This window comes from Puntigrus tetrazona, chromosome 12 (genome assembly GCF_018831695.1).
Source record: "Puntigrus tetrazona isolate hp1 chromosome 12, ASM1883169v1, whole genome shotgun sequence".
In the NCBI taxonomy this organism is placed as follows: Eukaryota; Metazoa; Chordata; class Actinopteri; order Cypriniformes; family Cyprinidae; genus Puntigrus; species Puntigrus tetrazona.
This window is the reverse complement of record NC_056710.1, coordinates 11,835,133-11,861,937: the sequence shown is the minus strand read 5'-3', so window position 1 is coordinate 11,861,937 and position 26,805 is coordinate 11,835,133. Positions and strand designations below refer to the sequence as shown.

Genomic DNA, 26,805 nt, shown 5'->3' with positions numbered 1-26,805 from the left:
TGCCAAGCGCTCTGAAAACGAAATGAGAGCACGAGGTCAGGAGAACACAGAGCCGTCCAATCTCACCCAAGCTGGCAAACGCTTGATCCCTTATTGGTTCAGTCAGGTAATACCAAGCTGTTTTTTTCTTGTTGATACCGAACGAACAGTTGCCATATGGACGGAAAAAGATACATTTTAAATGTTTGAAGGCTAATATGGCTTTCGGGACGTCAACTCAATATACCGAGGCAATTCTGCCCTCTTTTACAATAAGGGACACAAACAATTTTACATGTGCTGTAAAAGACCCATTCAGTGTTGATCAAGAAATTCGTGCTTCGAGTAATTTACAATTTGAGTAAGTACGATGACATCAACAAAAATGAGTGTATTTTTGGTCTTTTTATTCAACTTACATTTTTGTTTCAATCTTTCAAGTAAAACAATGTGGAATTACAAGGGAACATAAGGAATGTAACAAATTAGAATAGAGACAAATCAAAATGAAAATAAGACCATCACCATATTCTACTAAATACCCCCCCACACATCTTTCTGTCCAAAAAGGGCAAAGAAAGCTATCTTACAACTCACTTGACTGCCAATGTTCAGCAAAAAAAACAAAACAAAAAAAAACAAACAAACAAAAAGAAACTCTTAAGAAGTTTTTTCAGGTGTTTCATACCCACCCAGCATCATCCATTCATACAAAGGACCAATACTCCAGAAATAAAAATAGCTGACAGTAGCAAATGTCACTGGAGATTTCAGTTTTGGTTGCACATAAACAGAAATGGTGTTGTTACAATGAAGGGTGGAAGAGCTTATAACACTCAAAGCACTATAGATGACCAAACTTCTATACTTTTAACATGGATCCTTGTATGGATCAACAGGCACTCTCATTTTATTAAACTCATTTAGATTCTGTTTGTGAATACAATTTAATGTGTAAAGATGATCATAATGACTAACACTTTGGGAAAGAGAGAAGAAAAATAGCAAGGTGTTGTCTCCCATTTCTGTACTGCTATAAATCAAATGACAAGCAAACTTCAAGATTCATCACAAGCTCAAGAGATACACTTACTTTAGAGCTTACAAAATGCAGTGAGGTACCAGTAAAGATGTACTGACAAGTCAAAAGAAAAAGGAAAAAAAAAAAAAAAAAAGACTAAACCACAATGCAATCCTCCAATGTCTGGGACATTTCAGATGTGCAAATGGGGAAAAGCAGGCAGCAGCAGAATTTAAAAGTAATGGACTGAGAAACATTACACAAGACAGGTGATCTAAGCAAACAGTAACTCCAGCATAGTGCAGAGAGAAAAAAACCCTAAAAAAAAACAAAAACAAAGAAACAAAACAAAAAAAAAAAATCACATTTTTTTTTTTTAGACCTGCCCTCTCTTCTTCATACCCTGGAAGATATAGAAGATATTTTCATTATTTATCAACTGACTTGAAACAAACAATAGTCAAAACAGCTGACAAATATTATCCAGAATGCAACAGTCTAAAAACTTTACAATTGTACAGTCCCCACTAAATCATTTCAATGTAGCATTAATGAATTTCTTCCTCATCAATACCATTTGCAGCACTAGTAAACTCTGTAAAAAGTGTACAATCTATGCGACCAATCTTTCAACACGTACTTCACATAGTATTTCCAGTCTTTCAGTCTCTATGATTACAGTACATAGTGTGAACAAATAATAAATCTTGCCTCTTGCCCAGCTACTTTGAAGTTCCAAAGTCTTTGTGGAAGGGTAAAACATGTTCCAGGTTTTAACTCAAATTATTAGGACATTTTTAAATAGGTGACCAAATCTTCTTCTTTGTCCTGCATCTATATCCCATTCCACATTATAAATGGCTTGACTTAAGATAGCTGAGAGGGCAAAGGCGAGGTCAGATCTAATCACGGTGTGCAAAAGATCTCTCTTCTCTCGTCTTCTCTCATACAGCTAAACCATGGCCTTTAAATGAAACTGATTCACAATCCTCCAAAAAAAATCTGCATTTGCTCCTCGCTGAAGTTGTTGTCTTACTCCTTGTTGAAACCTAAAGACAACTTCTCTGCTCCCTATCACGTCTTGGAGTGCCGGTTTTGGGTGGATGAAGAACGTGTGTTGCTAGCTGGAGTACGCGCCTGAGCGGCTGCCAATGCAGCTACACTCCTAAGAACCCTGTCTGGAGTCCCGTCGCTGGACCCAGCACTCAGTTCAGGTTTGTCCTGCTTCTGGGACCTCTTCTCTTTCCTGCTCTCCCTGCCTCCACCTCCATCATGTTTATACCGAATACTTTTGCCTCTCTCTGTATCACTACCAGAGGATGCTGCCCTGGAACGGGAGCGGGTTGGTTCTGTACTCTGCGAGCTCAAACTGTGGGTGCGCTGGCTGCTATTGCTGCTACTCCGACTTCTACTGCTGCCTGCTCCTCTTTCGCTGCTTATACTACTGCAGGCACTGTGACCTCCTGAAGACCTGGTATCTCTGTTTTCATCTTCGCCTTCTTCCTTCTGATCAGATGCCTTTTTCTTTTCTTCTTTTTTAACCCTTTCTGTTTCCAAGGGTGGAACAAGGCTGCCTGGGCGCTGCCGAGTGGATCGAGAAGACGAAGAGGACTGTGGTGATTCTGTTGACTGATTGGGGGTTTGCCTGCCACTCCCTGCTTTACTGTTAGACATCTTGGGAGAGTCCTGTCCTGTTTTCCCCTTGGGTTTACTGCTTTTTTCAGAGGACAGAGGTTTGTTTTGTTGTGCTGCTGTCTTACTTCTGGGGCTGGGTGTGTCTGGTCCTCTTCCCCTCATTGCCAAGAGTTTGGCAGCAGCATTAAGAGCTGAGCAGCGTTTGCCCAGTACCTCAGGTTCAGGGGAGGCTAAAGTATTGGGTTGTGGGCCCACAGTTTTTCGGGTTACTCTTGAACATGTTTCACCACTGGACTCCCCTTCAATGGTATTGGTGGTTTTACCCTTCTTGTCTGACCTCCCACTCTGTCTCTTACTGCTCTCATCATTTTTAACAATTATGCCATCTTTCTCCAACTTTTTCTGAGCTGATCTTGTCAAACATCTTGTCATGCTATTAGAGTCCTCAGAGTCCGAAGATGAGGAAGAGTTGGAATGGTGCTTCTTGTCAGACTCTTCTTCAGTTTTCTCTTTTTCAGACTTTATATCTTCCCGTTTCCTTTTAACAGGCCCCCTATTGTCCCCAACCTTTTTGGACTGGGATGATCTTGTACCACAGGAGGATACAGAAGATGGGGAAGAGGAACGGACTGACTCTTGGCTGCTTTGCCTACTGATGCTTCGTTTTTTGGCAGACGTTCTGGTTTCTCTCTCCTCTCTTGAATCCTCTTGTGATGGCTTATCAGGTCCATCACTCTTAGGGTCATCATGGGACTCGATATCTGAATTTGATGAGGCAACTCCTGAGGCACCAGGTTCCTTTGGCAAACTATCCAATTTCCTTCTTTTTGGCTGAGATAAGATGCTGTCTTTTTCTCTCACATTTTCCTCAGCAAGACTGTCTATTTCCATTGTCACAACCTCTTCTTCAGTTACAACCTCCTCCTTGGATGAATGTTGGCATTCATGATTACCAGCCATGGTCTCCACTGGCATGTTTTTCGACTGAGAAGAATCTGCATCTGTATTGCATGTGGACAAAGAATCTGTTATCCGATCATTGGTGGACGGAGATTGTGAAGACACCAAAGACATTTTATGGCATACAAGTGCTGAATCTGTTGCTGCTTTAATGTCTGTAGTTTGAGTTTGTGAGGGAGGAACTGAAGTTTGATCAGATGCATGTGTGGACTGTTCGACTGTTGACACAGTGAGTGTCTCAGAAGGTTCTGGTACCTCTGATTTAGATGAATCTTGCTTAATCTCAGAAGTCAAAGCAGGTGAAGGAGAAGGCTGGGGGGACGACCGATGAGTAGGAGTAAGAGATGCAGCTATATTGCACATGTGTTCTACAGAGGTTTGTGGAGAGTCTTCAGTTGTACTGGTACTTTTTAAGGGTTGAGACGTAGCTTGAGTTAATGTATGTGTGTACTGTAAATTATCTTTTTCGGTGTGTGAATTTTTCTTGGTTTCTGCAGCAGTCAGCGATACATTTGAAGGTTCTAAAGACGGTACAACTTCACTGGTCTCAAAAAGTATAGGTGTACAGGCAAGTTCCTCTTCAAAGATGGAGACACTGCAAATTGGAGGCTCTCTGATAGGACTTGGAGGATGTAGTGTAGCAGAAGATGTACAAGTCTGAGAGACTGCTGTTGCAGAAGTGCTGTGTGATAAAGTTTCAAGTGTACTGGTGTCAGAGTCAATGCATGCATGACTGGTGTGAGTTTCACCATGTGAATCACCAAGTTCTGATGTAGACAATGACATATTTTGAGAGTCTGTATGCATAGAGGACAGTAAAACAGATGTAGTTTTTTTATTTGTTTCAGAATCTGGTTTAGGAGATGATGATACTTCAGCAGCATTTGAGGGTGAAGTGGGGTTGAGCGGAGAGCTTATTGGTGAAATATTAGTGACAACAGGCAAAGTCACAGGCATAACATTGGACTTTGACAAATTAGGCTCTTGGGAGGAAGGAGCACATGTAGAAGGAGAAGACGGGGATGAGCTGTTAGTTGTGGTGGAATCTTTACGGGGACGACCTCTTTTCCTTTTTGGTGAGTGAGAAGGACTTTGCTCAGGACTTGTTTTCTGGGTAACTGCTGTTTTGTCTTCTGGCAGCTCTAGTGCCCGTGGAGGTGTTTTAGGTGGTCTGCCCCTCTTGCGCTTCATTAAGTCATTTGGAGTAGCACTATCCTTGTCTGAATTCGAGTCTGGTTTCTTTGGTGATAAAGCAGATCTCCGATCCACACCTCTACCTCTTCCTACAAACTGCTCTCCTAACTGTGCAGCCATTCGAGACTCTGTCTCAAGCCTTCTGCGTACTGGTAAGTTTCGTAGGACAGGCATATCTGGTGAATGGTGTGTTGGGGAACAGGGGTGGTGCCCTCTCCCTGGGCTACTATGTAATGGAGAGGATGCCTGATCCTGCTCTTGTGTTGGTGGTGGTGGTGGTGGAGGTGGGGGTGGGGGTGGTGGTGGGGGTGGCGGGGAAGAAGCTAAGGATGTGGGAACTAATTTGGGAGGAGAATCCTTAAGAGGCTGACTTCCACCATCAGACAATTGAGAGCCTGAGTCTGGAACTGGTTCAGCATGTTCAGTTTCCTCGGATGAACCCTCAGTGTGTGGTCCTCCACTTCCACTTAATCCCCTCCGTTTCCTTTTGGGCTCTTTCTCCTCCACCACTGTGACCAGGCGACCTGGAAGCTTTCGAAGGACCTTGGCTGATGGGGAATCTTCTGGAAGCCCTTTGAGGATTTCCCTTTCAGCTGACTGCCTCTTTCGTGGAGAGCGAGAATTAGGTGATGGCAGAGTAGGAGAAAGAGGGAGCTGACCATCCTGTTCAGAGTGATGTTCAGGAGAACAAATGGAGTCTGATGATGCAGAGGTTTTCCTATCTCTTCTGCTACACTGTACAGTTTCAGACAGTGCCTCTCCCCCCTGCTCTTCACAGTCCTCTTTGCATGCAGTAGAGGAGGAGGACTGATGGCCACTGGAGTTTTTGTCCATTGCGGGAGATGCAGCAGCTGAAGGCACACAGCTTGATGGGGAGATAGGCTGGTGGTGAGGGGATGGCACATATCTAATTTTTGGGTCTGAACCCCGTATAGCAGGAGACAAAGTTGCTGAATCTGAGAGCTGCGGATTAGTTTGAATTGTCTGGTTTTCTAATGACGTGAAGGACACAGATTCTTTGGTTGTCCCTCGCCCTTTTGGACCACTGCGAAGCTTCTCAGGCACTTCTCTGTGTTGCGGGGACCTTTGCGTTGACCCAGGGGTTTGGCTTATACTGCGTTCTGAGTTCATCCATGCCCCCCTCTTGCCTCTCTCTGGGGATCGCTGGGTTAGAGATATATCGTCAGCAGGTGTCCCTCTGAGCCTGCCACTGACCCTTGTAGAAGGAGCACCTTTCTCTTTGTGTTTGCGAGGGCGACGGGTTGGAGTAGGTTCCTCAGTATTGGCAGGTATGGAATCCTCTTCATCACTGTCGGATGACTGATGCAGTTTCAAACCTTCTTCCTTTGCCTGATCCAACCCTTTCCTTGCAGCCTCAACCTGCTCCTGTAAAGTCATAAGAAATGTTGTGGGTATAACTGCTAAAGGTTTAATCTGCCAGAAAGAAGTCATAGCTTGGTTACTGGTCTAATGGTTACCTCTGCCTGCTTCAGCTCCTCTTTGCAAATATCTTCAAGGGAAGCCTCAAGGAAATTCATAGCGTATCGCTCTATGGGAGTGAGCTGTTAAGAACAGGGACAATTGAAATGCAGTGAAAAATGGTACATTATGGTGATATATATATATATATATATATATATATATATATATATATATATATATATATATATATATATATTTTTTTTTTTTTAAGTAGGGTTTAAGTAGGGATACACCGAAAGTTTGGACGTCAAAAATAGCATTTTCGGTTTTCAGATGAAAATGAGCCTATATAATAGTCTATAATATAATGTAATAATTATTGCGCACCTTGTCATTGTGCAGTTTTATTTGGACAAATAGTTATATCTGATTTTTTACATTATGAATAGAATTAATGTATTTTTGTTTGATATTAAGGTAATACTTTACAATAAGTTTCCGTTGAAACTGCATTGAATGAACAATGAACAATATATTTATTACAGTATTTATTTGTCTTAATGTTAATGACAATACAGTTGTTCGCTGTTAATACATGTTCATTCAGAGTGCATTAACTGCTAACAAGCAAAACTTTTTATAGCTATGCATTAGTAAATGTTGCAATTATCATTAACCAAGATTAATACATGAATTAATAAACTATTGTTCATTCTTAGAGCATGTTAACTATAGTAGTTAACTAATGAACCCTATTCTAAAGTGTTACAATTTAATATAAATTCTGTCCAGTTCCTTTCAGTGAAAGTGTGGTTATTATTATATAGCTTGTGTGTTTTTTTTTTTTATTCAGTATCATGAAAATTTAGTTAAATTAAAAATTCTTACAAAATTACTTAATATTATTTAATAGAATAATAAATAATTATTACAAAGCATTTTTAGTTTCGGTTTTCAGCCAATTACATCCAAAATTTTTGGTTTCTGTTTTGGCCCAGAATTTTCTTATTTCAGTGCAACCCGAGGTTTAAGTGATGGATTGACTTACAAATTAAACATTAAACATTCTGTAAAGACAAGCATAGATATCATAACTACCTGTTCAACTAGGGCAGCAATTTCCTGCTCAGCTTTGGAGAGCTCTTCCTCTTCCTGGTCTCTGCTGTCACCATCATCCAAAGGGATGTTTTCATTGAACTCTGCAAGATCAGCCACCTGCTCAGCCTTGGCTTGAGATGCAGCTACTATATCCTCTTCATCCTCAGCACGACACAAGGCCTAGTTTTAAGAACACGTTGAAAACATTTTTTCAGCGGTATTTAACAAATGGAACAAACTATTTGCAAACAAATGGACATATGCAATACTTCAAACAGATTTATTAAAAATTACCTGTTCCAAAATAGTGGTTTGTTGTTTATTTATGGACTCATCATCATCTGAATGAGGCGCACTCAATTCAGCCTCTTTCTTCTCTCCCTCTGACACATCAAACAACTCCCTTATAGTTTGCTGTTGGAACGAAAATGGGAAAATCAATCCTTCCAGAATTTAATCTAGGCTAAAATTTTACAATGAAACCCCCCCCCACCCAAATAAACCATACCTCTTTGAAAAAGGCAGTGGTAAAGTTTCCACCTTCAATTGCCATATCTCCCAACATCCTCTTTTGATTGGCTTTTTTCAAAATATTTTCTTCAACTGTGCGTTCACTGATTAGCCTAGACAAATATTTTAAATGTCACTATGCTCCCATAATCTGTACAATGGCAAGCATTTATTTAAAAAAAATAACAAAAACGTTTAGTTTTTTTCCTTTACCTATAGATGTGAACATCTCTTGTCTGTCCAATTCTGTGGCACCGGTCCTGAGCTTGAGCATCCATGGTTGGGTTCCAATCACTGTCATAGAACACCACTGTATCAGCCCCAGTCAAGTTAACACCAACCCCTCCACTGCGGGTGGACAGGATGAAGCAGAATATGCGACGGTCTGCATTAAAACGCTCCATCAGAGCCTGAAAAATAGACAATCATTGCAATAATGTCACATCTGAAGACAAAAAACATATTTACTGGATTTTACTGAGTACTAGAACTAGAATTTTACTTGTCTCTGTTCGACACGGGTACTTCCATCCAAACGCAGGTAGATGTGCCCATGATAGTTAAGGAACTGCTCAAGTATATCCAGCATTCGTGTCATCTGAGTGAAAATGAGGACTCTGTGTGTTTCTGCCTTCAATCTTCTAAGCAGGAGGTGGAGTGTCTGCAGCTTACCTGTACACAGATAAACAGCCATAAAATGGTCTCTTCTATGTATTATTTAGCATTTTTTGCACTACATGATTTTTTTATTATGTATAAACATGGTTAAATCTAACAAGAATAAAAGTCCTAAAAATGCACACAGCACTGGGATCAAAGTACTTACCACAGTCATACTGAATAAGCCTTAAGTCAGGAAAATGTGTCCTCATGTTACACTGGATGCGATGGAGCATGTTTGTACGCGGGGAGAGATGGGAAGACAGAACAGAGGAGAAATGACCTTGCTGGTGTCTGAGGGAGGGAGGTGGATGGCAGGTGTGTATGGTAATAGGCTTTGCTTCCACTGGAGGAATGACAAAAGTGAACCTGTAGAACGAGAGCATGCATTTAATTGTGACACTATTATTTTTGCTGCAATTTTTGTATTCATTCTAAATTTAAGTTTAAGCATTACCTGTCTATGATATCAGAGAGAAGTTGAAGTCTTTTCTCTGAGTTGTGGATGGCTTCTTTCAGGGCTTTGCTCTTTTCCAGGAGGCTACTGGTATGGTGTGATTGAGCAGTGAGGCAGGAGCTATACCCTGAGTAACTCCAGTTGTTTATTACAGGATGTGGCGGAGATGGACAAGGGCCTGGGAGGAAGGTTAGGAAGTCCAGCACCTCACGGCCATACACAGGCTTAGCACTGCAGTGTAGCTCATTGATGCGCATGATTTGAGAGATTCGGTTGTCTCGCTGATCCTTTCGGCTGTCTGCAAGCCATGACTGTCAAAAAAAAGAAAAAAAGAAAAAAGAATAGTAGACACAGACAAACAACTAATAGGTCAGTAAAAATATACAATATCCTTATACAAAAAAATAACACTTAAAATACTGTGCAAATCTCTGACTTAGAGTTAATTAATAATGTTCTTGCATTAACAGCCATGTTTGTAGTAAAGTATTACATCCTCTGTTGTAGGTTTATTAAACTGAGATTTGAAGTGGCAACAGTTTTATGCATACTTTCAGAATTAATAAATACATTTAACACTCCATTTATTACCATGTAGAAGGGGGAACGTGGTGGAGGTGGCGGCTGAACACGGGGGCGCTGAGATGTTGACCCACTGCTCTGAGATGAGGATGCAGGCTTAGGAGTGCTCATGCGCAAAGTAATCACATCATTACCACTGTCCTCACGCACTGATGATGAACTTGCCTTTGTTACTGAAAAGCACAAAGTATTAAATGCATGATTATTTTACTTGATTTAGTTTTTTTTATTGTAAGTTTATCAGCTTACCCCAATGGCATCTAAGGTGTAGGTGTCTTTTTTTCCATTAGATTTAATTTTGAGACCATTGTAGTCTGTCAGTCATATAATGGTCATTATAGCGAACTTTCTCTATGAGAGGAACCATACCCCATTGTAATGATACACTAATGGTCTAAGACACGAAACGAACGGATTGTGTGAGCAAACGTACAGCATCACCATGTCCAAATGATCTGAAGGTGTGCACGCATGCAGTGTGTGACTTATGTGTGCGCTCTAGTGTAGTCTATGCAAGCACCGAAAAACACCGGAAGTAAACTCTAGCATGTATACATCAATCATTGTTTTAACTGCACAGATATTGTAGGTAAGATGGCTAATAAAAAAGATAACTTATCTGGGATGTTTAAACTGATGTAAAACAAAATAAAATTATGCATGCTTGTGCAAACCCAAACAGGAGTGGTGAGTTTTGATTACACCAGAACACACGCACACATCACACACCGGATACGTGATCATTTGGACATAGTGGTGTACAATAGGTACAAAATAAATAAATAAACCCAACAGCATAAATACTGTTTGTTTTCACACACAAACCACTCGTCGTGCCCTCAATGTATCATTATAATGGGATATGGTTTAATTTAGATTTCTCTGTGCATGTTTTTCCCTCTCATAGAGAAAGTTCCTCATACCAACCATTATGTGACTGACAGACTACAACAGTTTGACTTAAAAATCTAAAAATTGGATCTAATGAAGAAAAAAGACACCTACACCTTAGATGTGCTTGGGGTAAGCTGATAAAACTTCAAATTTTTAGTTTCCAAGTGAACTATCCCTTTAAAACAACATCTGGGCTCAACTTACCTGGTGGTTCTGGGGCTGGTGGTGGTGGTGGTGGTGGTGGTCCCTGTACTACTCTCAATACAGGGCGAGTAAGTGGAGTCTGGGAGGAAGCAACAGTACGGGGTGGAGCAGCATAAACCGGAGGCCGTTGTACAGCTTGTGGAGCAGTGGGCGCTCTAAGAATAGGGCTTGGAGTGCCATGTGGATGAAGGGTGACTGATTGAGGAGGAGCAGGACGAGGAGACGGAGGCACTGCCAGAGTCGGGATTGACCCTCCTTCTTTACTTGGTGCCTGGCGTACAACAATCTTTACAATTCCGGGTCCACTTACCATGGATGTTGGTACTGAAATTATAAACAAAGAGTGTTTAGAAACTACACAAGTCTTTCACCTGCAAAGAAAGTTCAGTTAGACTGGGCACCAGACTATGAATTTCAGTAGCAGAGCTATCAATAAAAGGTGTAAAACTAACAAATACACTACTGTTTAATTGCTTGGGGTTAGTAAAGTTTTGTATTTCAAATTTTTTTGAAGTCTCTTATTCTTAAAAAAAGCTACCTTTATTTTAAAGGGGTCTCATGACGTTGCTAAATAGAACATTACTTTGTGTATATGGTGTAAAGCAATGCGTTACGTGGTTTAAGGTTCAAAGACTTATTTTCCACATACTCATACCTTATTGTTGCACCACTTTGCTCTGCCTTTCTATAACATATAGATTTTTACAAAGCTCATTGTTCCGAAAATCGCAGCGTGTTCTGATTACCACGCACTGGATACCTGGCCAATTGGCTAAATACCTCAAGTGTGTGACGGAAATGTTACATCGTATTTGGAATATCAGCTTCCAAGGTGGTGGAAGCATTAGTACAGCAACAATGGGGGAAAAAAAATAAAAAAGGTACATATCGGATTGTTATGTAAATCTTCCAACACAGTGACGTATATTTGTGGGGGCGTTTTAATAGAATAACTCAATAGGTTAAAGACAGTCTTTGCGACTTTGCAGATCTTATAGGTGCACAACCAGTTTATAGCATTTCAAAAACTAAGGAAAACATGAAATCACACCACCTGACCCCTTTAATAAAAACATTAGTAATATTCCTATATACCTTTACTTATATATTTTGAAATGGAATGTATTAATGATAGCAAAATGTTAATTACTCCAGTCTTCTCATATGATTCTTAAGTAATTATTTTATGCATACTTGCTGAATAAAAATATTTAATTCTTTCAAAAGAAAAACAAACTATCCCCAAACCTTTTAAACTGTAGAGAAATTTAGTCTCCTAACTCTGGAGAAACATGGACAATTACAACTTCACAAATGTTGCATACATTAGACTTAAAGGAGCAGAATAAAACAAAACGAGAAAAGAAAAAAATTCTGAAATGAGAACACTGCTTAAACAACTCACTTTATGAAATAATGACCAAGTAAATAAAATGAAAAACAAACCCATCCATATCAAACCTCATGTGCATTGTACAACATTTGACTTGAACTGTGAAGTGATGTTTGCATATATCTTAATACCTTAAATAATTCAACAGGACCTACTGTTGAACCTACTTTTTTGTTAGTAGCCAACAACAAAAAAAAGTGGTCACATGCAGTTAGAAACAAAAAAAAAAAAAAAAAGTGCCAGAATACCCATGCACATGCTCTGCTGAGTAACATGTAGTTTGGTACCCAGGATACAGGCTGTACCCAAACAAGGATGAACTCAAGGACAGCACCAGTACCTTGAGTAGCGGTGAAAGGTACTGCTAGTCCAGAGCAGGTTGGGATTGTGCTGGTTGGGTGGGGATTTGCTGAGCTGCTACCTGACTGACTAACTGTGTGAAGAACTGCCACCTGAGCTGGCTGACTAATAAGGTGGTGTTGCCCACTACTGGAAACCAGATGCATTACATTTCCTAAAGGGCACAACCATAGAAGAAAGTGTTAGGCCATAGACCACACCAAACACTCAAAGAAAGATTGAAGGCGTGCAGGAAAAGGCGAAACCTGTCCATAGCAGGTAGTGGATTATTTAGACAAGCAGATTATTCATCTACTTATGTGGAAGGCAGTGGATACCTTGGATGGGTCGTGGCTGAGGAACGGGAACCTGGTGCAAGGGAGTCCCAGAGAGTGTGAGCTTGTTGCCCTGCAGCTGGAAGGTGACTGGTTTACTGCCCTGAGAGGACGACACTGGTCGGCCAGCTAGGGAGGCCAGTTGAGCGATACTCACAACTTCACCGGCTATGACATATCAAAGAAAATTATTTAAATTAATTGTAACTGTTTATTGCTACGAAACTATGAAGTGTGGTCAAATTAACTTACATGGCAAACGAGCCTGCATATCTGGGCTAAGCAGGACCCTCTGAGTCATAATGCTGCTTGTTGGTTGAGGGGGAGCAGACACCGTTGTGACGCTGGACGTTCCTGAGGGGCGTACAGTCACTGGCTGGGGGACTGGAGGCCTGACTGCAGATGCAGAAGGGACACTGCTAAAAGCAACTGGAGCTCTTGGAGCAGCAACAGGAGTAACAGGACAAACTGAAATGAGAATAAAAATGTTTTCTCTTCATGTGAGTGACACCTGTTAATTAGGATGTTAGACTTGGCCCCCTGAACTAACCTTGAGGTGTTGGTTGTGAGAGAGGGGGGGGAGGGGGGACTTCTGTAATTAAAGGTTTTGTAGTCTGAACAGCCATCGTGGTAGGACATGCAGGGCGAGGACTGTTCGCTGAAGAATGCCCATCAGATTTAGGAAGAGGCTGAAGCATCCTGCAGAAAAAACAAGCACGTTTGCAAAACTATTTTAAAGCCAATTTTGATAATGTCTTGAATCAATTCAAGATATCATGTGTCACAACTGTGTGTTTGATTATTCTGAACCAGATACCTGTTGACTTTCATGCGAACAGGCTTCGGTCTGGGAGGAGGATCAGGAGACTCCATGATCTCCTGAATAAGCTGATGTGTCACTTTCCTCTGAGGCAGGAAAACATCTGCCTGGTATCTAGTCACACGCTGCTCCAAGCCAACCAGGTCAAACATGGACATGTCACAGCGCTTTGGGGGGGGGGAAAAAAAAGAATACATCTTTGTATTAACCTTCCCTAAGGGTGCAGAAAAGAAAAACAGATCTGAAGAAACAAAACATTAGAAACTTCCTGATTACAGAATTATGTAAAAATGTGTCAACCAATAACCATTATATATAACCATTTATATCACTTTATCATAAATGTCCCTGTAACATTAATGCATTCAACGGACACTTAATTTCCACATGGGAACAATGGGAAAAAAATTAAATAAAAAGCAGGACGTTTATTTATATAGTGCTTTTCACAAAACATTTAGGAAATGCTGCTCATACTTATCCCCAGCGAAAATCGTCATCCTCTTATCCCTGGATCATCGCAGTACTGAGCATTTGAAGTACTTCAAACTCAATAAATATATTTGTCAGCTAATCAAAGGGTGTGTCTGAAATTGCCCCTAAATCATTCTTCATTAGTACTAATATAGTCCACTGAATAATTGAGGGAAGAGAAGTGAGCAAATACAGGCATCTGAAGTAATTGGTTGTTAAATAAGGGTATTGGGGCAATTTTGGACAGACACTGTCTTCATGACTGCTAGAAACTTTTGTGCAATGGTTTTGGACAGTAGCGCTGCAGCAAAATGATTGCATTCTCCAATACAGATGAACAAGCACACAGGATAGTAAAGTTTTTGGAGTTGCTGGTAGTCTTCATCATTTACCTCAAAAGGTGAGGTCTCAAGAGCCCGCTGAACCAGTGAAGCAGTAGAATAGATGATGGCCTTTGTGATGAAGGGGGATTGTATTGGCCTTGGATCAAACAGGTTGGGGTGATTACACACTTTTCGTAGCTGCATCAGGATGTTGATGACAGACATGAAATGGCCGCTGGCTAAGGTCTCTCGAGTCCTAGGAAAACATTGTACAGGGCACAAAAAACATGTACAATGAGAAAAAAAAATAACCCTAAAAACTTACAATCAGTTATCATCCAATGATGAGTTATCAACAAAGGATAAATGCATTTTCTGCTTCCTTAACCCCACCCTTGTTTGTTTGCCCTGGTTACTCACGAGGCCTGGGCCATGAAGTCATCATAGAGAAAGCGCTGTCTTTTGGAGAGTCGACAGCGCACAACATGCTCATATTTTTTTGGCATTTGTTTCTCCACATCTGCTTTGATTCTTCGCAGCAAAAAGGGTCTTAGCACCTAAAGAGAGATGTAATAAACTTATGTAAAGTGAAAGGCCTAAATAGAATAAAGTACATTAAAATAATCAGCAGACAGGTACTACCTTGTGAAGCCGTTTGACCAAGCCCTCATTGTATTCCTGGCTCCCTTCAATCATTCCAGTGAGCGGGTTTGAGAACCACTCCTTGAACTCACGATGGGACTGGAAAACGTGAGGCATGAGGAAGTGCATAAGAGACCACAGCTCCATTAGACTGTTCTGGAGAGGAGTACCTGTGAGCAACAATCTCCTCTGGCTGAATGGAAGACCAAAAATTAAATGCAAGAAAAAATATTATTAAAACGCATTACATCCTGATTAAATAAGTTTTTCCACATAACAACATAATGAAATAAAAGTCTGGGACCTATAAATGATCAAGACCTTTATAGAAATTAATGTATACACAAACCTGTTGAAATTGAGCAGGCTTTGCCAACGCTGGGACTTAAAGTTCTTGATGTTCTGGGCTTCATCCAAAATGAGGTACCTCCAAGACTTGCGCCTAAAAGCCTGATGATCTTGCAGTACTAGCTTATACGAGGTGATGCAGACATGGAAAGCATTGGGTTTGGTCCAGCCCTAACGAAAATAAGGGAAGAAAAACAATTCAGATTGAGTATCACAGATTGAAAGGCAAAAAGGTGGCACAATTGTTGTAAAGATTTTTGGTGTTTAAAATATTTTTGTATTCATTACTTGTCTCTTGAGTTTGCGCTCCTTCTGGCTACCATAGTAGGTGAGGATTTTGAATCCTGGGCACCAACGTTTCAACTCCATCTCCCAGTTGAGCATTACACTGGTGGGCACGATAATCAGGTGTGGACCCCAGTTACCTGTAAAAATGAAATGAAAGGAAATGTATTGCACCAGATCCATTATGTTTTCAACACACATCATAGGGAGACAAGTACTTATGAGGAATTCTTACCCTTTACACATGCTAGATGAGCTAACAAAGCAATGGTCTGGATGGTTTTTCCAAGCCCCATTTCATCTGCAAGTATGCCATTGAGTTTCTTCTCATTCATGGTGACCAACCAGTCCAATCCAATGTGCTGGTACTCACGCAAGGTACCATGAAGCAGGAATGGAATTGGTGTTTTGACCTTGTGTTAAAAAGAAACCACACAAGTGCAGTTAATGATAAACAGAAACAGTGTTCTTCAGCCAGTGCTTCGGAGGGTTTGTGTGTTGCTACCTTTGTTGTTGCCAGTGTATATCCCTTAGGTTGAAGGCTCTCGGCAGTAGCAGCAATGTGACTGATTTCTTTCTTAGGTCGGGGAGATGTTGGTACAGTAGGACTATGGTCTCCCTCTCTCAACAGAACCTCCATTCCCTCTCCTCCATCATCGTCATCCCCTTTATCACTCTCCTGCACATCCTCAACCTCCTCTTCTTCATCACTGTCTACAGCCGCATGGGAATCTGAATATTGAGTAGATCACAGATGACATGAAATATTTGGTCACTTCATACAACATTTCATAAGTTTCAGTGACTATCATCATAAACTTCAGCTCACCTGAGGAGGAGCTACTATCATCAGCACTGTCCTCTCCCTCCGTCTCTTCCTCTGCTTCCTCTTCAGTTCCCTCTGATTCTTCGGAGGAGTCTGGTGATGCTGAGGCTGAGGGCTCCTCAAAATCAGAGGCATATGCTCCTCTGTACTTCTCTAACAGCTGTTCCATGCTCATCTCCCCTGTGAAACAAAGAAACCACACGTTACAATATGATCTCAGGAAATTACTGTGCAATGTTGCTTTTAAAATTTTTATTCATTAATAATACATTTCACAGACCCCAAAACCTTTCAACAGTAGTGTTTATATATTAAAAATAATAAATATTACCCTCTCTAGCAAGGTCATCAAGTTCTTCAGCATGGTCTCCATCTCCTTCAATAACTTCCTGGGCTGCAATGGTGTCTTCTTCATCTTCCGCTAAGGAGAAAAATATAGTAACATATGTTGCATATTTTCAATTAAATCAATAGGTATTCAAAGTATCTATCTAAATAAAACTCTACTAACCATCTTCTTCATTAGCACTGAATTCTTTGTCTTCCTCTTCAACTGTAGAAGATGAAGTATCTGAGGCTTCTTCTTCTGATTCAACATCCTGTGCAATTAAAAAGTTTAAATATTTTAATTGAAATATGTTAGAACTGAAAACAAAAAACAAAACATAACGAAAAACAATGATATGAACAGCAATAGACCACATCACTTGGATAGTCCAGACAGTGAGTTAATAGCTGTGTAAAACCAACTGTTTTGTCGTTGATCCTGGAGAATGCTGTACCTGGGGGAGAGTTAAAGTACTGAGCAGCTGGTCTAGAGGCAGAGTGCCCTCCTCCCTTAGTAACTCTATCTCTCGTCTCTGTGTCTCTGCATCATTTCCCTCTTGCTGCTCCTCTACTTCTATAGTCTCTTCATCATCTTCCTCCTCAAAAGGTGGCTCAAAGTCTCTATCTGTTGCAGAAAAGGGAAATTTAGATGTTTTCACTAAGTGAAAACAAGAACTTCCTGGATCATGTATTCAAAAAATTTCAAACCCTTTTTCACAGAAACATACACAAGAGTTGACTATTTGATTTACTAATGTTATTACAGCATCTGCATGTATACAAAATAGCACTATATTGTTTGGACACTTAACACTTAAGAAGAAATTCTATGAATACCATTACATTAGAAAAAAAGAACAAGCTTAACATAAAATTAAAATGGCATGTGGACTTCATCTGGTCCTTGTGGTGAATTGAATTCAACCACTAAACACATTTAATCTAGCATGATTTATTAGCATATGCCACTTGTTTGATACTTTGTTACAGGCTATTTATCAATTACATTGATATATTGTGTTGTGTAATTGCCCAAATACTTTTTGGGGTGTTTGTTTATTCACATTCACATTATTCACACCAAGATTATTAATCTGAACAACAATAGTAACAAAGTCAATCCTCACCATCCTCTTCAACAGCATTTAGCTGTGATTGTTTGGAGACAGTAGTGGTGTCTGAACTGTGTACAGGAGCAGCCTGCAGGGACTGACTTAACATATCTGAGTAACGCTCTGTCTGACCCACAATGAAATCAAGCTGGAGATCCAAAGCCTTCTTCCGCTTCTCTTCCAGTCTGGACTGTTGTTTATACTGGACCACCTGTGCACAGCAAGGGGTGGGAAAGAGTTTAAAGTGTGAATCATGGATAGTTTTAGGTGCAACAGAGATTTCAACCAAAAAAAACAAAACAAAAAACTGAAACTCACCTTCTCAACACTGCTCCAGAAGGCACGGACCTCCTTGGCAATAGAAGAAGCAACTCTTCTCAGTTTGGCCTGCTCCTCACGTTTTGCTCTCTCTTCCTTTTGCCTCAGTTCCTCATGGTGGCGCATCACCATCCTTACCACCTAAAAATAAGTTCAGATTGGCGAGATGCTCTATTAACCTAACATTTAAAATAACAATTAAAATAAATGAAAAAAAAAAAATGAATAAATAAAATAATAATAATAATAATACACACACACACGTGGCAGTTTGAATGTAATGCTTACCTTTCGGGCCACTCCTCTTTTCCATCGCCTCTCTTGTGCAAAATCTGCAGAAAGCCACTGCATTTCCTCACAGAGGTAATCCCAATGCACTTTGGGCCGTACTGGTTCAGTTAAACGAGACAGACGTTTTAGGGACCAGAAACCTTCACGTTTTAGTGCAAGGGTACGATGTTCTATTTCTGCTTCCTGTTTAAAGTATTACACAACAATAAGAACAACAATCCACTTACAAACATTAAATAACACATTTTCTGTGTCCTTCTCTTACATGTTTTGCCAGTTCTGCCATGTCTGTATGCTTGGGCGTGGATTTCGGGGTGGTGGTTTGCTCTGACTGAGAACAGCCACCAGAACCCTGGGAGGAAGTGGAGGGCATGTTTTTGCCATGAGAGTTGCGCACAGGTGATGCCCTGCCTGTGTGAGAACGCATCCAGTCACCAGATGAGGGAGATGGAGATGGACATGGAACAGGGGAGGTGGAAGGGGTAGAGCCTGCTGTAACCTTGCCTGCAATCCACTGGCAAACCTTGGAAAAGACAAATAAAATCATGCATCTGACTGCACAATAATATTCGGGCAAAATACAAAATGGAGACTGAGTGCCCAAGAAGAGATAAAAAGAACTTAAAAAATAATAAAAAAATAAAAATAATGGTCTACAAGGACATCTTAGTGATCAAACATCATAACTTCTTTACAAATTTCTAAATAAATACATGCTACTCTGAATTAGGCCTGTCGCAATAATATATCGACTTATGATATATTAAAAATCTGTAGATGGAAAAATCTCCATAAAAGTTATTTGTGAAATTTGTCTTCTACTTGTGCATTGTGTAATTCTAATGTGTATTTACTATTTTTTAAAGGTATCTTATATTGATTTCCATGATCTAAATATTTTTAAGAATTAAATGTTTGTTGTCAATTGAAAGTGTGTAGGCCTTCTTGAATTATTATGCTGTTATATTATGGTGGCATAAAATGGTCTTAAAATGGCGATAACATAGGTTACTGCAATTATTTATGGGGAAATATATAGCACAACAAAAAGTTGTTATCGTGACAGGCCTACTCTGAATGATAAAACAGTTTTATTCACTCAGCTCTAATTTCCTGTAAGTTTATACTTCGGAAAAAAAAAGAAAAAAAAGAAAGAAAAGATTTTTAAGCTAGTGAGTTGAAGCAGTGATAGACCGATATATATTCCAGGTCAATAAAGAAGAAATTTTGAGATTTTTTGCATATACCAGAAACCGTCATGACCAACTTGAACAACTTTTTCATTCCCCCTCTCTGTGAATTTAAATACTGGGTAAAATAAGTGTTCATTTTAATGCCAGCATATTTGTTACTAATACATTTTCTTATATTTGCCTGAATATCAGAAGTTTATTGCGTACCCCATTTTCTAAATTGCCTATTACAAAACCAATATCGGTCCACCACTTGTAAAGAAGCAGGATCATCGCGTCAGCTTGCAATGATCAGATCTTAAAAATGCCTGACACCTCTTACCTTCAATAACAAGCCTTGTTTGTCTGTCCTGCTCTGCCCACGCTGGAAAACACACATGGCTCAATATACAGCCAAGAAGTGCACTAGCATCAAATCGTGGCTTTGAAACTATTATGGACCGTGTACTCAGTGACTCAAAAACCTCTAAATTATAAATACACTTTTGCTGACTACCTCTGATGCTTTCATCTCGACTAATATATCAATTACAACAAATTACATAAGAAATCACTGCTTTAGCATGGCTGAAGTCATAATAGGCGTTATCACATTTACAGGCACCTACCTTGTTCGCTGCTGGACTGAGCGTAGCATTGGCATCCTCATTCTGGACATCCATAGAGCTGTCAACCTCTGCATCACTGCTTTCTTCTATAGAAGCATCAAGTGGCTCCAGGATGGAGATCTGAGCATCTTGCATTGTTGACAAAAGTTCATCTGGTAACTGCTGCTCCAACTCCAGTTCACCCCCTAACGTTATTGAATCCTGGCATGATGTACCAGCCAAAGACTGTTTACATTGATTCCCATCTGGGACAACATTGGATACAGTACCCCACACATCTCCAGCAGGAGGAGGAAGGTGGCTTTTTGTGTTATGAAATTGAGTTGAAGTTGAAGATGAAGCACTAGCAGAAGATTCATTTTGAAGCAACTTGCCAGAACTATTTGATTCATTTAAGTTTTCTTTCTCAGTGCTGTTCTCTGAAAGCACATTAGACGTGGAAACAGTCCAAGAGGACTGAGAGAGAGTGTTTGAGACAGGACGGTCAGCAGGTAAAACATCATCCTCCTCCATGATGGCGGATGCAGCTGATTCAGTTTTAGCAAGGCACTCTGCAGCTTTATTTAATCCATCACTAGGTGATCCAGCCAGAACAAGTGAGTTCTGCTTGGGTGAGATCCTATCAGACAGGCAAGAAGGTTGCTTAAGGGCAGGGCTGTCACCCTTCTTTAGGATCAGTAGCTTTGGATCAATCGTATCACAAGACAATGAAATTAATGACACACCTGGTGTTTTTTCCACAACAGATTCTTGCTGCTCTCGCACAGGCCCAAGTGTGACATCCATCACTGTGGACGTTAACCCTGTCAACGTGTTTACGAGGTCAGTATGAGCTGAATCATCATTTTGCTTGATAATTTTAGGGTCTTCTTTTTGCGTAGAGGGCACAGAAAGTAACTCTTCTGTGGGTTTGAGTGCATCAGGATGAGATGAGGTCTGATTCCCTAGATTACTCTGGGCTTGCGAATCTTGTGTCAACGTTTCCATTGGTTCCTCTTCTTTGTCAGTTAACAGCAGCTTAACATCACTATGAAGGGCAGCTGATGTAAAGCAGGGCACAGTGCATTCATATACAGCAACAGTTGACTGGGATTCAGGGCACTGCACAAGAGACTCCTCGCTCACCTCCATCTCTGCATGCTCAGACTGCCCGTCTATCTCGCTTACAACCAGCCATGTATCCTCCATATCTGGCTGCATTAAAATACCTACATCGATCAAATCTTTCACCTCAACAGCATTGAGAGCCTCTGCACTCACTTCCTGTCTCTCTTCCATATTCACAATATCTGGAGTATCATTCAAGCATATCTGAATCTGCGAGAGCTTATGATCAGCTGGAATGGACTCTTGTACATGTTGGACCATACAGTCAGAAAGATTTGGCTGACCCGAGTCTAGCCCCTCTAAAGTGACACAGTTCCCTGTGTGTGTGAGCAGTAAGCTCCCATCTTGTTGGTGATTTGAGGACATGGATATTTCTATTTGATTGGCACTGTCATTCTGCTTCAAAATAACATCAGAAGAGCTGCAAACCATGACTTGTGACCTTTCATTCACAATGGGGACCTGTACATCGTCGGTGCATATCCCGTGCCCAGACAGCTTTGGTTCATCAACAGAAATGTTGCGAAATACTTCTTTAGCAGCCACATTAAAACACAGATCTCCATCTACAGGGACTTTCTCATTTCCCTGCCCCTCCTTTGCACTAGTTGTCTTACCCAACGGAAACATTTTGGAGGTTTCACTTAAACGTACATACTGAGAGCTTAGCTCTTGTACACACTGTGTATTCTCAGACGGGGTGGGCACACCAGGTGTTTCTGTCCTCTGTGTAGCCTTCTGTGTTTTACTGCAGTCCTCTTGGGGATAACAGCTGCCCTTATCGGAGGCATTTGGCATGCTATTTCCACTGTCGGGGGTAATGTGCTCCCCTCCTTGTTTTGATGATGAATATCCTGAGCAAAGGGAATTCCCACTATTACCTTGTTTTGTTCCCAAGGTTTCTCTAAACGGACTAGCTGCACCTTCTTTGTCTGTTTTAGGCAGATCTTGTGTGACAACTTCAATAGACGCCTTAGAGCCAAGATTACAATCCTGCTTTGTTGAACTGGTCGTACTTTGTTTCTGTGGGACGCCAATCGGGGATGATGTGGCAGTCTGATTTGTCTGAATAGGGGGAGTCGTTTGGGGCTGCTCCATGTCTTTTGTCGTAACTGCACTTGAGACTGCTGGGATGACTTCTGTTGTTGAGAAAAAGGGGCTTTCCCCAGGTGTGTGCTTTCCAGACATGTTCTTGTAGTCCAATTTGATTGTCTCTGGAGGCAAGGGTCCCTTTTCTGTCTCAAAAGGGGCAGAGACACCCCTTGCATCTTCAGGGTGGTGGCTCCAATCTTGGCAGTGGCCTGTGCTGGATCCTTCGGCCATATCTGTCTCCCTGTGTGAAAGACTTGTTTGCTCTGTGTTACACCCGTAAAGCAAATCCTGTTTTTGCGTAATGCTATCCGCCCCGCTCTCAAAAAGTCTGTCTGAGGGAGTCCGACCCTCCAATGTGTCTGTAAGTTTTTGTGTGTCTTCAGCAGAAGGTGACACCAGTCCTCTTTGGACAGATGATAATTCCTCTGATTCCTTGGTGCCGCTGTTTCTTTGAAGGTGAGTGATGGTCTGTTCTTTACATGCAGCCTTTGAGTCTCCTTTCGGCTGCGATCCAGTAGCGACGTCAACCGATGATGGTGATAGAGTGGCAGCTGCGACTGGCTGCAGGGCATGCTGGGGTGGCCCGGCCACATTCTGCGCAGCCGCGGAGGTGCCACCCAGCACAGCCACTGCCGGACAGGTGCGCTGCTGCACCGCCTCTTCCCCAGACTGCCCTGCTTTAGAACCGGCACTGCTACACACTAAACCTGAAAGAATAGAAGATGTGCTTACATTTTTTTCACTTTCTGTGCTGAATTTCAAGATAATTTTTTAAGGAAGTATTTAAACATCTGAACTGATACAACAGCACTTTCACTGGCACCTAGAAGCATTACAGAATTAGCTACTTAATAAATGGACAAGCACAGGGTGGAACATTTAAAGATTTTATAAGTGACAAGCATTACAATTCCGCAAAAATTGTCTAACTGTACTATATATAACTTGAACTAAATAAATACCTGTATGTGATGAAGCACCAGTCTCTTCCGTGATTTCCACTTCCAGGATGCTGAGATCAAGGGTACCACTGCATCTGAGGGTCTAAAGATTAACAATGGGAGTGAATTCCATTAAGTTGATCATCTGTTTGTAAAAATCAAACCCAAAAGCCTGAAGAAACAAGCAAGTGCATAATCTGACATATGAGAGAGAAAAACATGCTTTTCAAGAATGCAAATTATAGATGAATAAACTGCAACAGGACTATGCAATTTCCTCAAAACCCATCTGCTCTATGGAGTCGGTGGTTTAAATGCAAGAGAAGCCTAACTGTTCAGAGAACTCACAGGTAAAAAAAAAAAAAAAGCGTTTCTAATTGACTTCATCTACAAAGTTGCAGCCTAAACTCTCGTTTAGCAATATAAGACATTAATAAGATTGTACAGCTATTATTAATTCCGTAAACAGCCGGCTTCTATACTACATTCTATTTCCTTTAGTATTTGCCAAGTATTGTCATTTTTAACTATAATATTAGCTACACGCAACTTTTAACACACACACTTGTCGCCTTAACATCAAATGTTAAAATTACAAACGTATACCCGGGAAAACGGTATCACTCAGTACAATAGTGCGGGTGCTTAACGTTCGAGTAGCATTTAGCGCTGAGTTACCGTTGACTCGGTCGTTATTCTCCCACGATTGCTTGTAATCTTAAGAAAATAAGATAGTGGTAAACATTTAATACCGTATTGTATCAACAAATGTAGCCGGTAGTTCTGTAGGCATAAGGCGGGTGAACACACATGGGCCTTTAGCAGGCTAGCAAAGCTAATTCACAGACGTTACAATGGAGCCGACACGATAACGTTTAATTCTTGTTGTTGGCTTTTAAATGACAGGGAGCTACAGTCCTAACTGGTTTGTGTAATAGTACATGAGAGGGCGTCTGTTATTATATTATCTTCTGACTCAAACACATTGAGATATATATAAATACACACACCGTCTCGAGCTCTCACGCGCGCGCTGAACACACTGCCCGGGCAAAGAGCGCGCGTGCACACATCGGCTTCCATGAGAAGTTATGCAATGCTCAAGAACAAACTATGATTCATCATAATCCATATCGAGGGGTCTTAAAGACTTGTCACTTAACATAAACGTATTACTGGTCATTTTCTTGTACACCCATTACTGGAACGACCTCTTGACGTCACCGCGCGGGGTCACGCGAAGCCGATTCGAGTTGAATCTTTTCAAAATGAAAGTATACGAAACACATTCTTCTTTTACAAAAAAAAATAATGTCCAATTGGGAAAACATATGTACTTTATTAGTAACTTTTTTGGGATCCGAATGCCTGACATTATAAATGAGCCTACATAAAATAACAATAAACAAAAGCAATAATATGAGGTAATAAAACGGTAATAAATAGCAGTGCGTGCCTACATATAGCTTTATTATATACGTTTTACAGCATTTAAATGCCAAGACGAGATTTCAGCGACCACTGGATGACAAAGAATCACTGATTCGGTTCCTAAACAGTTTTAATTGTTTTTCGGTTTGAAAGAACCGACACAGAAAAATGAAATGAGTTTCCATCACCTTCATTCAACAATTCTGCAGTCTATTATGTTGTACTAATATATATATATATATATATATATATATATATATATATATATATATATATATATATATATATATACATTGGTTTATCTGAAATGTCATGTGAAAACCCACTCAATAAGGACACATTAAACACATAGGATAAACAGGATAAAGTAAGGCACACAATAATAGGCTAACTTGGTTGTTGTTGCACTTGCAGTGACAGACCGCAGTTTAGTTTTCAGCTCACCGTCTCAAACGTGTGCAGTGATAAGAAATCGGAACCCTTCAGATATGCTAATGTTTTTGGTGCAGTTGCATTAAAAGTAGATAACAAACACGAATGCGCTGTTGATCCAAAAGTGCATGCGCAAAAAGGCCGTCGCGTTACTGTTCATAACATTACAAAAACCATGAATACTTTTAGCACCCGAATGCTTGAAAGTCAACTTGTCCCGCCATGTCCCAATCCCCCCCCCAATGACCCCTTTTCCTCCTCCTCCTCCTCCTCCTCCTCCTCCCATCACTTCCTCCCCAGCACCCCCCTCCTCTCACCACCGCCATCTTAAGTTCCCACCTACCTGAAATTTCCGAGCACTTTTCTTTTACTAAATTCTCGCTGAAGGAGTCGCCATCCGCTTCAAATCGTACTCAATCCGTGTTGAGACTATTCCAAACTGCCTCTCGGTACCCAGTGAGGTACTGGCAGGTTCGTAGGATCAAGTTAAAGACCGCTCCGAGAGAGACTGGGTCCGGAATCGCTGAATCTAGCGGTTGTGGGGAGGAGACTTTCGACGCAGCGAAATGGAGGAACGAGCGACTGCTGACCAAGAACAGACATCTCGCGAGACGTGCTTCAGCGCGCGCTGCACTCACTGCAGGTTTCTGCTGTACACATCTCAGCCGTTGCTGGAAATTCACTTTCTTTTTAAATTTTATTAAATGTATCAAACAGAACCACAATTTGTTTGCACGTAACTTTAGATTTTTGTATTTTTAAAATATCTCTCAATGTGTAACTTTTAACTGCCAGCAGTTTGACAAGGTACTTACTGATGACATGATTTTAGAAAAGCCAATAACAAGTGTCTTGAGAGATGTTTATGAGCAGAAATGCTATTTTTAATCCCATGGATTATAGCAACCTTTAAATTTAAAATGTTTTTTGCACATGTCACTTTAATAAAAAGTTAAACATTGTGGCAAGCAGTAATATAAATCTAGAAAAGATCACCCTAAAATATGGTGACAATAACATGCCATTTATAGCTACACAAAGAATCAATACACTACCACACATGTAAATAACCAACCATTTTTAATAATTAATCTTTGTGGGGAGGTTTCAAGGGGAGAGGGACATATTTAAAATGTATAAAATTGTTTAGCTCAAATAATGAATCCAGAATGTCCTGTATCTCAAGAGTCTTTCTAATTCTATAGTTTAGCTGCAGGTACAAGACATGCACTCCTTTTGTCCAGTCGACAGATGCCATGTTTTGCTCCGTGTGTGTTTGGGTGATGGTTGTTAGAGACTTCCAAAGGCTTTGGAGCTGTGGAGAACACAGACATAACACACGCACAGACACACACGCACACACACCTCTGCCAAATTATGAAGATATACAGTTCTCTGAACCGTAGAGGCTGGCTTTGATACATCCTCAGTACACAGGCTTTAACCTAACCAGCATTTTATCACTGTAGTGCTATGCTAGGCAATAATCATCACAGACTCATTTCAACAAGTGAGTGCATTTGGTGAGACCTGAAACATGACATTATAACAT

The 26,805-nt window shown here is 40.7% G+C and overlaps 1 protein-coding gene across 4 annotated transcripts; it reads right to left on the bottom strand.

Annotated features, from left to right (window-relative positions):
* Positions 1-365: 365 nt before the first annotated feature.
* On the bottom strand, positions 366-26,665 carry LOC122355327 (Snf2-related CREBBP activator protein). 4 transcript variants are annotated; one of them, XM_043253482.1, is made up of 35 exons: positions 25,597-26,665; positions 23,412-23,493; positions 20,251-23,156; positions 19,965-20,006; positions 18,715-18,972; positions 18,447-18,632; positions 18,159-18,299; positions 17,856-18,051; positions 17,184-17,353; positions 16,913-17,000; positions 16,733-16,822; positions 16,405-16,581; positions 16,081-16,307; positions 15,811-15,988; positions 15,579-15,715; positions 15,292-15,461; positions 14,943-15,135; positions 14,721-14,857; positions 14,370-14,556; positions 13,501-13,670; positions 13,234-13,382; positions 12,936-13,151; positions 12,687-12,851; positions 12,350-12,523; positions 10,617-10,940; positions 9,528-9,691; positions 8,937-9,247; positions 8,646-8,848; positions 8,322-8,491; positions 8,033-8,229; positions 7,818-7,932; positions 7,604-7,723; positions 7,310-7,489; positions 6,268-6,351; positions 366-6,175 (listed from the first exon to the last, which is right to left on the bottom strand). In XM_043253482.1, the coding sequence occupies exons 3-35, from the start codon at positions 22,678-22,680 to the stop codon at positions 2,075-2,077; spliced, it is 11,850 nt and encodes a 3,949-aa protein (XP_043109417.1). In that variant the 5' UTR covers positions 22,681-23,156; positions 23,412-23,493; positions 25,597-26,665; the 3' UTR covers positions 366-2,074. The 4 variants fall into 4 exon arrangements, with proteins under 4 accessions (XP_043109417.1, XP_043109418.1, XP_043109420.1 ...); XM_043253483.1 differs by lacking the exon at positions 25,597-26,665 and adding an exon at positions 24,401-24,589; XM_043253485.1 differs by lacking the exon at positions 12,350-12,523.
* Between the last annotated feature and the right edge of the window lie 140 nt (positions 26,666-26,805).

Bases quoted from the DNA above. Each gene is read 5' to 3' on its own strand.
- LOC122355327 (XM_043253482.1), bottom strand. From the start codon at position 22,680: ATGGCCGAAGGATCCAGCACAGGCCACTGCCAAGATTGGAGCCACCAC. The intron at 16,823-16,912 runs GTTAGTAGAGTT...TTTTCTCCTTAG, and splicing joins CAGTGCTAATGAAGAAGATG to CGGAAGATGAAGAAGACACC. The intron at 7,933-8,032 runs GTAAAGGAAAAA...ATATTTGTCTAG, and splicing joins AGAGATGTTCACATCTATAG to GCTAATCAGTGAACGCACAG.